Genomic DNA, 14,187 nt, shown 5'->3' with positions numbered 1-14,187 from the left:
TGGTACCGCTGTTGAGTACTCGATAATTTCGTACACTCACTTTTACAGTGTTCCCAGTTAGTTTAGAATTAGTTTTTTTTAGTTTTTCAACATTTCTACATATTTTTGAAATTTAAATTTGAAGTGTGATTAATGACCAGCAAATATCATCCATGATACTCATCAGCAAAGATGCGGTATATCATTCCGGAGCTTCCGGTTCGGCCAAGCATTTTTTTTTTCGCCTTCAGTGGGGAGTATCATTGTACTTGCCACACGATATAAAAATGCATAAATAGTATAGACTTAAATTTTTTTATTTTTTTTTTTATTAATTACTTTATTTGTACAGGCTCAATTGAATAAACTTTACAGAGCCGAGTTATCATTTTCGTTATACATTATTTATGTCTTATATTTAAAGTTAAAGGAGCTGGACCGGATACTCGCGGTTGTCTCGAGGTTAGTGGAGATTTACAATTTTTTTGGATGGGAAAAGGGAGAGGGAGGTTTGAAATGTGGTTTACGATACAAATATTTAATTAATCCTAAAACATGAACTAATTTCTATTCATCTTGAAAACAAACATAAAAAAAAACCCACACGTACAAAATACAAACTAAACACAAGGTTAATCAAACTTACAATCTAATGTTAATATTCTTAAAGTAAACATATATGAGTTTCATAAACTCCAGATCGCGTCTAGCCAAAATATCCCGAACTGGAACGTTAGGTTGTCTACCCTATAGACTTAAATGTAACATTCTATTACAGATTTGCTTGAAAGTGTGCAGAATTTGCAATGTTTCACGATATACATGGAAAGATTCTGTAATGTGGACGCCGGAAGGTTTTTAAAATAATTTGGCAATTTTTATGTAAGCTTATTTTTCGAGCAAAGTTTGTTTACCCTAATACATTGCGTCTAGAAAATCTAGAAATTTTACAAAAATATGCTTTCTGAAGAAAAAAAACTTGCTTGTTCGCTGCAGTCCATTAAATTTGTTGTGTGAAACATAGGCAGAGGATGTAATAAATCCAACTTTACATTGGATGCAAGAGACATTTGACAACTGTTGAAGTGCTTAAAAAACTATAACTTCTGACGCCTGGTCGATGTTTATAACTTTACCTTCTTTGCATTCAAATCCATTGGTTTTATATTGCATTACACTCAACAGTCAACATTATATTCCACCAACACTGTAGTGACCGTTCCGGAAAATTGTATTTCACGGTGCTCCCGTTTACGATCCAACGGAACCAAAGATCCCCACACATTCCGGTTCTGGTCGAAATCAACCTATATCTGAATCTCTCTGTGTGCGTATGTATCTGTGTTGGGGAATCCGCAAAGCGCGTTGCTTTGGAACTCGTGCACATGTGCTGGTATTTATGCTACGGACGAGATCCGAGAGAAAACGAGAGAATCCCGCTGGATTGTTGTGGTGTTTGTTTTGTTTTACATGATTACCGTGCATGTCAAAAACCTACCACCAGAAACAGGAGACGTCGACGACGACACCGTGCGAACGAGAATTATAGGAACATACTGTAATACACTACATAAGTGGTACCACACTATACGGCACGGAGATGGATGGTAGCGCACACATTGAACGGGTGGATGGTTGATGGATGCAAAAGAAGCAACGAAAACAACAAAACTTGCCGCTCTCGATCACCGAGAATCGGCAGAAACAAGACAGGTTCTGCTGCGGTTCCCCCCACCGTGATCCCCATCGCTTCGTTCGATGGACACGGTAGATCGAAGCGAAAGGGTTACTCCGGTAGCTTGACTGGCATTGTGCTGTTGAGTGTGTAGGGAATAATTGATTTTGCTACCAATTTCCGGTTTGCCGCACACAACCGACAGTTCCGGAACAAATTGGACGAGCGGTGCCTCCGCCGTCGTCGTGTTGTTAGGAAGGAAAGCGGTGGTGATTTGTCTGTTCCCATCAACTCCACATTGTCCACGATTTCGCTATGTTGGTGTTCAGGTTCAGGTTCAGTGGAAAACAAATAGTGGGTTTGAAATGGATAGCTTCTGACCTGGAAGACATCGATCAAATGTATTGAGTTTTACCTTCTTTCTGTAATATTTCCATTGATAAAGCTTCCCGTTGGCAGTTAATTGGCATTAAGTAGTGAAACAGAATATTTTACAGATGTTATATGTTTCTGTTGCTTCAATAGCTTCATCAGTTTCTTCAAATCGTGGGCTACACTTATTTTCAATTAAATTTCCAGAAAATCTGAAAGCAACTAACAACTAACTGCAATTAAAAGGACTGTTGTGGAAGGAGTCCGAAAAATTGGAAGTTGAAAATTCCTAATATATCCGAGTTAAGCATTTCTACGGCGCTTTCAAGTTATTCACAATTGATTCTCTGGCGATTATTCCATAGATCTCCATGAAGTTTTTCGCATATCTGCCTTGAAGTTCCCTAAGTTTACTCAAACATTCTCCGAACACTTCCAGTATGTTCCTCAATGTTTCCGGCATATCCCCTTGGGGAATTCTGAAGTTATTCAGATAGTAATTCGGACATTCTCTTAAGGATAAGGGTCATCACTTCGCGTTACCATAGACACAACTCTCGTCATCCAAATCCTGTTAATAAAAACTGATACATAAACTTAATACTTGCTTCTCTACACTGGCTGGATAGTTTTGTTTGCTTCGTATATTAGGCAGATCGAATGTTGTGTTCAAGAGAAATTGTATGACAAAAGACTTTCGTGAACTATGGCCTCAAGGTGTCTTACTTGGGGCTTCCCTTAGCTCAGTCGGAAAGGCGCAGCTACAAAGCAAGACCATGCTGGAGGTGGCTGGGTTCGATTCCCGGTCCGGTCTAGGAATTTTTCGCGTTAGAAATTTTCTCGACTTCCTCTGGAAATAGAGTATGATTGTACTTGCCACATAATTATACTAATGCAAAAATGGTACAGGCATCGAAAGCTCTCAATCAATAACTGTGACAGTGGAACTGAGGAGTGGACTTCAATGACTAGAACACTAATTTGCGAGTACGCAATAAGCTAATATGCGATGTGCAATAAGCTTGTAATGTGAGGAAGAAGAAAAAGAATAAGTGTCTTACATGTACCTTGCATATTTCCCGACTATTTTTTCGAAACCGGTTCAGAGAACTTTATATAGAGATATATTTAGAAAACTTCAGAGAAACTCAGGAATCTTTCACATTGTTCATGGGACTGCAGGAACATGTTAGGACCTTCCCTGAAGATGAACAAAATTAACAACGCAGGGGCGCATAGGATCTCACAAATCACCTTTCAATATTATGAATTTGGTTTCCCGAAATTGTACTCTCTTTTATTCCGTATTTAATAATACGGAATAAATTCAGCAACCGAGTTTATTTGTCTGCTATTAGAAAATTTAGAGAAACACTCCGAACTTCATATGAATAATTCTGGAATTCCGGAAATTTTTGGTTCAACTTCAGATAGGTTTTCGAGGACTTTAAACTACCCCAGGGAACTTAAATGAACGCTGAGGAACTTCTGAGAATTTTTTGAGAACTTCGGGGTGCTAGTAACAGGGTGTGTACTACCTTGAAAATCCTGGAGAAACCACCTGAGAATATCGACAAAATAATGGAGATACATGGATAATCCTGGAAAAATAAGAGCATTTTGTAAATTGTTAAACTTCCATACTGCCGCTGGAGGAATAATTGTTCCACGTGTGCATGAAACTACATAAAACATGGGACAATTATGCGTCCACTGGCAGTATACGATTATAATGCTATTTTCATTATTATCTTGGTGTCTGTTACAATTAGCATCTTTCGCGATGCGCGATTTTCCAATTTAAAAATATAGGTTCTTTAATCATAATGGTTACTCTTCCCTTACACCTTATACCTTATCGAAGACATTATGAACCCTAAAAACTTCCGGAATCTCCCAAAACTTTGGAAAACCCCGTTGTTACCAGAACTTTAGCTTCAAGATATTCACTTCCTGGGAATTACAGGTTGATATGGATCATTTCAATCCCTAATGCCGACTAAATGAGCATTTCAATGATCCTTGTCCTCTGAAAAAAAAAGTGCTGAACACAAATTGTCCTATCAAGCAGAAATCAACCTCGATGAGTTTACGTATTATCAGCCAGCCACGGCCTCAACATCTGACAACTGATAGCGTGCTATTTAATTTGATTGAGTCGTTATCAGAATTAACTAGATAAATCATTCCACGAGCTAAGAACGGCCAAGCACCACTACCTTTAGTTTTAAGAAAGAGTTATTGATCTGTCCTACCTCAATAACTTCGAACCTGGTAAGCTTTAGCGCGTTGAGTCAAATTAAGCCGCAGGCACTACTCTTTATAGTTTGTAAAATCTCCAATGAATCTTGCAGCAGAGCCCCCACAACTCCGAATTTGAAACATTCCAAACTACATTAACTTCCAAAACTCTTCCATAAGTACTTTGAGATTTTAATGTTTTGATAGTTTTGGAATTTTATGATGTTCCGGAAGACCTAGAAATCCTGGAGTAGACAAAGTTTCTGATTTACGAAAATTGTCTCATGAAAATTTCAACTTTATCAACTTATGTGTTACTTTTCCAAATGGTTTACTATTAATCTATTTAATATCAACAAAATTAAATACCCTTGGAACTCTTCTCCGACCTTAGAATTATTTTCGAAATCCCCTTAAATTTTCCTCGGAATCCACCCTAGACATGCTTAGGAATTCAATTCCAATTTTTTTTTAAATAAATACACTCCAATCCTATTATGTAAAAACCAGCCTTAGAATTATTTTCTCCTTCCCAGAAATTCTTTGGAATTAATCTCAGATTTCTTTAGGACATTCTCTGAATTATCTTGGAACCCTGGCCAGATTTTCCTTAGGATGTTTGCAAGAAGTTACTAATTATTATTCCCAGTAGGGTTAACCACTCCATTCCCGGCGTATTAAGCACAACCTGCTCTTAGTCTTTCTTAATCTAGCGTAGTTTAGCACTGAACGGAATGTTATTATTATAGATGGCTTCCAAATTTATTTACCTTTCCATATGTACCGTTGGTTCTGATAAGGGGTCGCGAAGTATTCATTCATTGTTGAAAATGCAAAAATTGCTTCTGGTGGCTCAACTTGGCCTACAGGTTTTCTTGGGCCTATTAGCCATTGAAACGCCATTGGGATTCTCTTTAGCCTATCGAACTGAAAGAAAAGTGCGTTGCGTTCTTCAACTCTTCGTCTTGCAGTTATTGAAGAGAAGCATCGTATCAAACGTTGGTTTGACACGTTCACGTCGAAATCATAGATATATTTGATTTGTGCTCGTTAGGTCGGGAATGGGCGACTAGTAGACTTTTCTCCTATTTCTCTTTTTCTTCTTTTTCAATTCTCTTAAAAATTCCATAGGTATTTTATTCTCCTTAGAATTCAATGCATTTTTTAAATGTTGGGGCCCTAAGCATTGTTTCTAGTGACAGAGCCTTGAACATTTGCAGGACCGAAATAATGAATTATTAAAATCTGAGTTCCTGTAAATGTCCCATTTCCACATATTCCACATTTTGAGTATTTTTCTCAATCCCATATTTTAAATAAAATCTAATTTTTTAACTCTTAGGCTTCAATGCTTAATATATATATTTTTAAATTTTCTTCTCAGAATCACCCCGAAATTCTCTTCACATATCCCTTGTAATTCTTTGAGAATTTCTTACAACTTAATCTCAGAATAATTTTAGGATTTCAGTCATAACGCGTTGAATTGTTTTCCAACTTTTTTTTTGTCAAAATTTGGTAGACATGATTCAGCATTTCTTTGGAATTTTCAAAAATTCAATAAAATTCTTCAAATTTTTAGGGCCCTGTAAATTTAAAAACAAAAAAAATTAAATCCCAATTTTTGGAAATATTTTTTATTTCTAGACTCTTTCAAAGCCTTAGAATCAAGGAAATTATCCTAAATTATTTTTTAAGACTTCTGTTAATACAAATCACGATCCCCTGCTTCGAGATCTTTATATCAGGTTCAAGATTTTTAAAACAATTTCTTAATTTTATCCTTCCCCCAAAAATTCGGTTTGATGCCCGATAGCGTTCGCCGAACTAACCTTCCATGACTCTGTTTTTTTTTTAAATTTTGGCACTTTTAAATCATAAAAGCACTCGTTCCTAAAAAAAAAGTTATTCAAATGACTACAAGTGTCTAGAAAATAACCTGATATTGCAATCATTTCATCACTTTAGTTTTTTGTAGAACATTAACACTCCAAACACGATGCTAAAATTGTGTAACGGCAAATTTGCAATGTTTGAAAGATCATAGCTCAGCCATTTATTGTTGAATCTCAAATTTGTTTGCGCCATTTGAAACTACATAATAATTATAATTATAATTAAAAAAAATCCCCATTAGACTTATGAGAATTAATGCTATTGCTACAGAATTGCTATTGGTTACATTTAGATATCAACATTCCTGTAAATGTAATAGGTTAAATAGGTGTAGACCTCTCAGGGGGCCTCAGATAGCCTAGTCATTAGAGGCACAGTATTACCAATCCTATAAATTTAGGTTAAATTGGTGTAGAACACTGAGGGAGCCTCAGATTTAAAGTTTACAGCGCTTATTAATTATCAAACAGTGCTTTCATTACCCTGGCAATAGTGTTTCCTGATTTTCCTTGATATTTTCCTCTACCTTGAAAATTTTCGTGGAAAGCATTTTTCAGTACTATATTTTTATGGATGCCGAGATAAATTTCCTTATTATTTTATTACACAACGTTCTGAATACGATGCTTGGTTCATGAATTATGAATTTTCAAAGTATATGATGTCCGGGAAAATTCAAAAAATTCATTTGAAAATTTCTGGGAAAATTAACCACTACGGGGGCCTTCTTTACCTCAGTCGGTAAAGGCGCAGCTAAAAAGCAAGACCATGTTGGAGGTGGCTGGGTTCGATTCCCAGTCCGGTCTAGGAATTTTTCGGTTTGGAAAATTTGTCGACTTCCCTGGGCATAGAAGTATGATTGTACTTGCCAAACAATTAAACTAATGCAAAAATGGTACAGACATCGAAAGTTCTCAATTAATAACTGTGGAAGTGCATCTAGAACACTAAGTTGAGAGCACGCAATAAGCTGATATGCGATAAGCAATAAGATTGAAATTCGAAGAAGAATGTCGCAAAAGTTGTATAAATTAGTCAAGCAGAAGACCTTGTCATTTTTTTAAATGATTGCAGTGAGAATCCTGAAAAAAATACCAAGCCTCAGATACTGAGTTTTGTTTAGCTTCGAAATTTCAAAATGTGTAGATGTCCTATGTCCGGCAGTTTTAATAATTGTGTAACTTTTAGAACTTTGAGAACCTTCCATGTCACAGAATGTAGAATACTGCGCCATTCCTTACTTTGGAATTTTTTTTTGAAAAAGTTTACCTTAGAATTTTCTTGAAATTCTGATGATTATTATCTAGGAACTATTCTCAGGATTCTGACTGTATTGTCCCAAAATAACCTTGGAATTCACTTCAGTATTCCATGTGATTGTTTCTCAGAATTCTCTTCTTAAAATCTCTTGAGATAGTGTCTTAGAATTTCTTTTGAACTATTCTGAGGATTCGATTGCATTAGAATTCTATTCGAAATTCTCTTAGAACATTCTTCTGAATCTTCCTGGAATGCTACTCAGACTTCTTTGGAAATTTGCTCGCAAATCTTTTTGAAATGCTCTAGATTTCCCTGGAATTTTTCTCATAATCCCTGTAGTAGTCTCTTCAGAACTACCTAGGAATTTACCTTTATTTCTCTTTATAATTTTCATAAAATACATCTCTAAAATACCTGGAATATTATCTGTAGAATATTTTTGTCCAGGCGATATATTTTTTTTCAATCGGAGATCTTGGCAAATGCGTCATATTTTATATTTTTTAATTTTTCGGCGTCTGAAATCTCGAAAAGTTTAAGAATGTGAAAAATTGGCCTAGTCTCAAATGCTCGTAATTTTCTGATGTAATTTCGTCACATTTTTCAGTCCGAGATTCCAATGTTATTCCATGGATCTCTTTTTTTTCTAAATATTTGTCCAAGTTCAATTTATCACTTTGGTCCAATGGCCTCCTCAGCCTTCGAACAAATTGTATGAAATTAAGTGAAAATTTAAAATTACTATACTCCTAATAATTTTTAAAATGTGTGTCTTATGTAACTATACTAATTTATTTTAATTATGCAACAAAATTTGTCAATTTGATGCAATTTTGGGGCCTTTTGAAGTATTTCTTTTTACTAGAGGGTGTCCACAGTGAAATTGCATCACTTATAAGTACTCGCCGAAAATAAGTCTTTAAACCGATTGTCGTGACATTTTCGGGGAATGTAATACTATATAGAAGCTTGGTTTACGTATATTTATTTCACTCTATATCTTCACCAAATCCAAATGCCCGAACTTTCTTCTTAATTCCACTATAAGGTTTTGTACAACGGTTGAATCGACATTTTTTTTCTGCTTTCAACCATGATTTCAATATTTCCTGTTCCGTAGTGACAACTTTAGGCATCCTAACGGATGTACGGAGTTCGTGCTTCATTATAGCCCAGTATCTTCCGATCGGCCGCAACTCTGGTGTGTTTGGGGGATTGAGATCCTTCGGCACGAAAATGACCCCATTCGTCTAAGGCAAGATCCGGTCAAAAAATTGAAGGAACTTTGTGCGATTTAAGAAACGGAGTTCAATATGATAAGTCAAAAAAAAAAAGTCCTAAGTATTTTTTATGCTATATTGAGTCTGCAGTTAAAAGTAAATTTAATCGTTTTACAGTTCCTAATTTTAACGCTTAATGTTTACTAACCACGTTAAAAATATTGATGATGACGCTCATCCGTTTTGTAGGGCAATTTCCACGCCATTCAATCATCATTTTCCGGAGATTCAATTATTTCAATCACAACTAAATAAACCAATTAATAGAATTATCATCCACTCGACTCTACAGTTAATAATAAGCTGGTAACTCGATTTCCCATCTCACTATATTACAGGAATAGAATGTTAACGAGTTAATGGACACTAGAACAGAGTTCTGCTGAGTTCTCTTATAGTATGTTCTTTTTATGTAGGTATGTACACTAGTATTGGTTGACTTATTCCGTTCTCAACTCCGAGTTGGTTGGTGCAATTTAATTGGTGGTTTTATGCATGGTCCCGGTAGCAGCTGCCGTTTGTTGCCCTACCAATGCAGTGGTTGCTGCCGTTGTAAAAAAATATGCAAAGTCAACAAAAACAAAATCTACCTGTACTTGGCTGTCTGGTCGTAAAAAAGACCTACAAAAAGAGTTCACCACATCCGAGAGAGGAGACCTTTCTCGCGTTTGTGTGCCCTGGAGCTGCTCTTTTGACCCTGGTAAATACAATCAGGAAGGCAAGTGTAATCAGGACGTGTAACTTCTTGCGTACGTACAGTTTAGGGTTTTTCTTGTGTGTGAATGTGCGTGTCTGCTCCAGAATACACATAAATAGCAGTCCAGTAGTCCTAAGCGTGGCGCTACCCCTAGGAAGGTAGCACATTTCTCACCATTAAATTTCATGCTTCTCTTATGTTCCTTCTACCTTTATTTCTCGGTACTCATAATCTCCTGCCGCTCACGACGAAAACAACAATGCACTCACCTGTACCGGACCTGATCTACCACCAGCTGCAGCATCCACTCGAGCCAGAGGCGGCCGCTATGAAACTGCTCGGTGGACATGACGACGGCGGCGGACGAGGAGCACCCATCCGGTCACAGGACGACGCCGCAGTCGGTTACGTCTTCCAACGGCATCCGAACGAGACCGAGTTCAACCAGTTTGCTCAGAAGCAGTCCCGGTGGGCTTCCGGAGACGATGCCATTATCGATGTAAGTACTGTGTCTTGTTATGTCGTCGCATAAAGTCGAGGATATATGTGGCTTTTGTTTTCTTCTTATTATTTTTGTTGTTGTTTTATAATATCACATGTTTTATGTGAAATCAGTGCCGTATTCGGGGTATAATCTAATGTTTCGTCTTTTAGGAAAAAGACTAGAATCTCGGAAACATCCAGGGGGGCACCCTAGCACATTTGTCGTGTGAGCACTTCAGTGCGAAGCTACTCATAAAATTGTTAATGCAATGAACCATAAGCCTTAATTATAAATAAACTACGTATCCTAACTGCAGTACTGCCCGGGAAATCTTGTGGGCTTAACTTCCGAACTCACAGAAACAAAGCATACTCCAACATAGGTCCAACTACTCAGATTGAACGATTATGTTGCTGCTGCTTTTACTGTGATTTTGCTACTACTTCTGATGCTCCGATATCGAGGCTAGACACGAATTATCCTTGAAAACTTATACATGCTGCTTTGCATGCCCAATGGTGGGAACACGCAGAGTGGGCACGAAGGAGAAAAGTACAAAACATTTCATGCCACATAAATAGGGCATCGTTCTTCGCTCTTCGCCGTCGTCGTTGGTGGAAAGGTTGAACAAACAGACACTCTCCGCCATGTCTTGTTCGAACCGACCGAGAGTGGGTTGTCCCTTTGTGTGTAAGAGCATCGTAACATCGTAGGTATCGTCGAAGATGAGTCACTTTTCCCAGCTCCAACAAAGGCGAATATTGGATCAGATTTTTCCTGGGTCACGTGGAACGTAAGGTGTAAAGATGAAAGTGGCTAGCAGCACGCAGTGACCTTTTCGCCGTGCTCTGATAAACGTCAGATTTCCCCACTCGTAGAGAACATGTTTACATCCTGTCGTTATCCATCAGGGAAAATGTTCTGTGTGGTGGTGGTGGTTACATGACTCTTGGGCAGCACATTTTTAGCTCCTTCTGCATATGTGAATATATTATTTTCGTATGAGAAGGTAAGAAACGTGCCTACTCAAGTTGATTTTATCTTTTACGGAAAGACTGTGCCACTGTCAGTGTCATAAGGTAGTCCTGAACACTCGATCCTGATCGTACACACACAAAAGTGCTCTCCATAAGTCGATATGTCAAAATCAAATGGGCTCAAAACTTGTGCATATTGAGTAAGTACCCATCCCAGATCTCAGCGGCCCCATCAGAACATGTTTCGGGTGTCCTCAGGAAAATGGTCCGTATCTTTAATTCATACCAAAATTTATCATGAGGCAAATCAAACCGGGTTTACTGAGTACTCATGGTGCATGAAACTTTGCTAATTTGCATGGAACTTTGCATAATTGTTTGTTATGGTCAATCATTCACATTTGAGCTAAAATTCGAACATTTCAAATCTCGCAACAAACTTCATTCGAAACTTTTCAATAAATCATCACTCGAAAACGTCACTTCCAATCGATCTGACGTCTAAGACAAATCTGTATGAAAAAACTACCCCCAGGTATTTTTTTACACGGGGGATATGTACCTACGAGATTTTGATTTTTCACATGCTTAAATGTTTTTAAAAAAATCGGATTTTGATGCCATTTATAGCATGCTATGATCCATATTTAAAAAACTTCTGTATTTACACCAACAATTGTGAGTATGCCATTCGATTATCTATAGCTTCAAACGGATAATGTGATTTGAATCAAGTCGATAGGTTGTATCGTTGTCGAGAAATCGTTAAAAACGTACCGTGTAAATCTCGAAAAACCGTGTAAAAAAAACCGCGTAAAAAACCGTGTAAAAAAAACCGCGTAAAAAACCGTGTAAAAAAAGACTTCAGTGTATTTCTTTTTCTGAGAAAATACGTACGATAAAAACATTCAAGTGATTTTGGGTAAAAAATCAAAAAAAAAAGTGTTTAAAAATATAATAACAAATGATTTTCATAATTTAAATTTTCAAGTTCACTTAAAAATTTACAAAAATCATTAAACAACAATTTTTGATCAATTTTAAGAACTTCTTGATTTTATAATCTGTTTTTTTGTGAAATTTTGCACTGAAAACAATTTTTTAGACTTTCATGTGCATACATTTAGAAACAAGAATTTATAAACCAAAAGTTCAAAAATTGGATAAAAAGTTGTTACCCTATAAACCCCGTACCAATGCTATCGACGCCACGGAAGCTGCTACCACACCTGGACCCTACCTACCGACCCATCAATTCATGGACCGGGAAGCAACGGCTTTACTTTCCTTCCGAAGCAAAGTGTGAGATTTTATGACTCAGAAAATCTCGACAATGTCGATTGCAGGGCTGGTACCCGAGCAAAGCTGAACATCAAATTGAAATCAAAATTTGCTGTTATGATGTAACTTATTTTGAATACTCCAGTTGATCTCATTTTGGTTGACTTAACGGTTAACACAGCAAAAATGAGAGCAAAATTTTACACTGTTGAAGCAAACGGACAACTAATCCTGCTTTCAATGAAATCAATTTGATTACTAATTTTGCATTCATAATGTTTAACTGAATACGGGCCTAGAGTAAATGGTTACCATTCATGTTTCTCAAGCTGAAAGACTTAGGCTCCAATCTCACCGCGGGCAAGTCACGAATGACCTAAAATGTGTTAAACAAATCAGATAAACGATAATCATTAGTTCAACGACAGATGAATTTCAATTAAATTTTAAACAAGACGTAAACAGCAGAACTTCAAGTTAAGTTGCTTTCATTTAAAACGTCTTGACTGCATAATGAAAGTACAATATGATATCAGACTTATGTCGCAACATTTGAAATCAAAATGAGTTTTCATTATGATAGGAACTGCACACTTTAATATCGATTTGCTTTCATTTTGTTAACCGACTTTGCTCGGGTAGCGAGTCACTTTTTAGTGACTTGGTCACTTTTTTCAAGTCAGTCACTAAAAAGTCTCTTTTCTTAAGGCCAAGTCACTAAAGTCACTTTTTCTTGGAATAAGTCACTATTTTCAACTTTTTTAGCGTGAATTTATTTCAAGATTGATTATTCTTTGCGTTGTGACGTTTAATCGTCTTTCTCTATATACAGGATGTCTACTCTTTTTTTCTGGGTAAAATTACCTGAGTTTTCCAAGTAAGTAAGTCGAAGATCTAAAAATATCCAATGTCTTGAAGTTTCGTATTCCATGTAAAAGTTCAAGATATTGAAAATATTCAAAGTGCCAAAATTAAGTAAACAAATAAATGATTTATTTCAAGTGCGTTCAAGTTCAATGCAGTTCCATCAACTTTACAACAATTATAGGAACTTTGGAGAACCCCTGAGGAATGAAAGGAAATGCTGAGAAGTAAGGAAAGTTAACACGCTGAAAATATGGGAAACTTACTAGAAGCTGTAAGAACTTCAAAGCGGTTCTTTTTTGAAGTTCCTAGAATTTCAAAGAACTTTATAGGTATAAAGCGAACTTGAGAAATTTAGAAAACTTGAGGGGTATTGTGCAAATTTTTAAGAAGTTCTAAGCACCTCAGAAAACCTAGCTAGATTAAAAATCTATAATCGTAAATTTAGGTAAATTCAAGATAGTTCCAGGATGTGCTGAAAAATAAATCGTGAATTCTTAAGATGTTCCGCGAATTTCAGGGAAGTACAGAGACCTTCAGAGAATTTATTAAACTTCAGAAATATTTCAGAAACTTCACAAAAGTCTAATGAATTTCAGAGAAGTTTAAAGGTGTTTACGGGAATTCTATTTATTTCCGAGCAGAACCGAGATCTTCAATAGAACAAAGAGCTTTATGGAAGCTTCGAGAATATCAAAACAGGTCAGATAATCAAAGGACAGTTCAAATAATTTCAAGGAATATAATCACATTCTTGAGTTGAATTTAGAACCTTCGAGTAGATTGGTAGATTGCTCGATCCAGATGTGTCCAATAAAAATCAATCCTTTGAGCAAGTGCAAGAATAGTAGAGAGTTAAGTTGGGTTCAGTTGAATTCAATTCACTTGAAGAGTTGAGCCTGGTTCAACTTTTTTCAATTCTAGTGAATTGATCAAGTTAGTTGAATGGCATGGAGAGAACAAACTAAATGAAAATTTAGGACAATGGTCTTACTTGGGAGGATTTTTTTATTGCTTGGAGTAGGGTAAACGCTCCTATAGTTGCGGTACGTTAGAAGCGTTAGGTTCCTATAGTTGTGTATGGAGACTCCGTACACAACTATAGGAACCTAACGCTTCTAACGTACCGCAACTATAGGAGCGTTTCCCCTAGCACTTTTATGATTGAATAATGATTCAAA

At 36.6% G+C, this 14,187-nt stretch overlaps 1 protein-coding gene across 6 annotated transcripts in view; it reads left to right on the top strand.

Moving 5' to 3' along the window:
- Positions 1-14,187, top strand: part of pum (pumilio) — a 375,688-nt gene that overhangs the window by 32,659 nt on the left and 328,842 nt on the right. For all 6 annotated transcript variants that reach the window (XM_065226777.1, XM_065226774.1, XM_065226776.1 and 3 more), the window contains one exon: positions 9,696-9,899. In XM_065226777.1, the coding sequence (XP_065082849.1) occupies positions 9,696-9,899 (204 nt within the window). The remainder of the gene's footprint in view (positions 1-9,695; positions 9,900-14,187) is intronic.

This window comes from Ochlerotatus camptorhynchus, unplaced genomic scaffold, assembly GCF_037179485.1.
Source record: "Ochlerotatus camptorhynchus isolate MF236.1 unplaced genomic scaffold, CSIRO-AGI_Acam_v1.1 ptg000261l, whole genome shotgun sequence".
Taxonomy (NCBI): domain Eukaryota; kingdom Metazoa; phylum Arthropoda; class Insecta; order Diptera; family Culicidae; genus Ochlerotatus; species Ochlerotatus camptorhynchus.
Note: the sequence above shows the minus strand (reverse complement) of the source record. Positions and strands in the feature narration are given on the sequence as shown.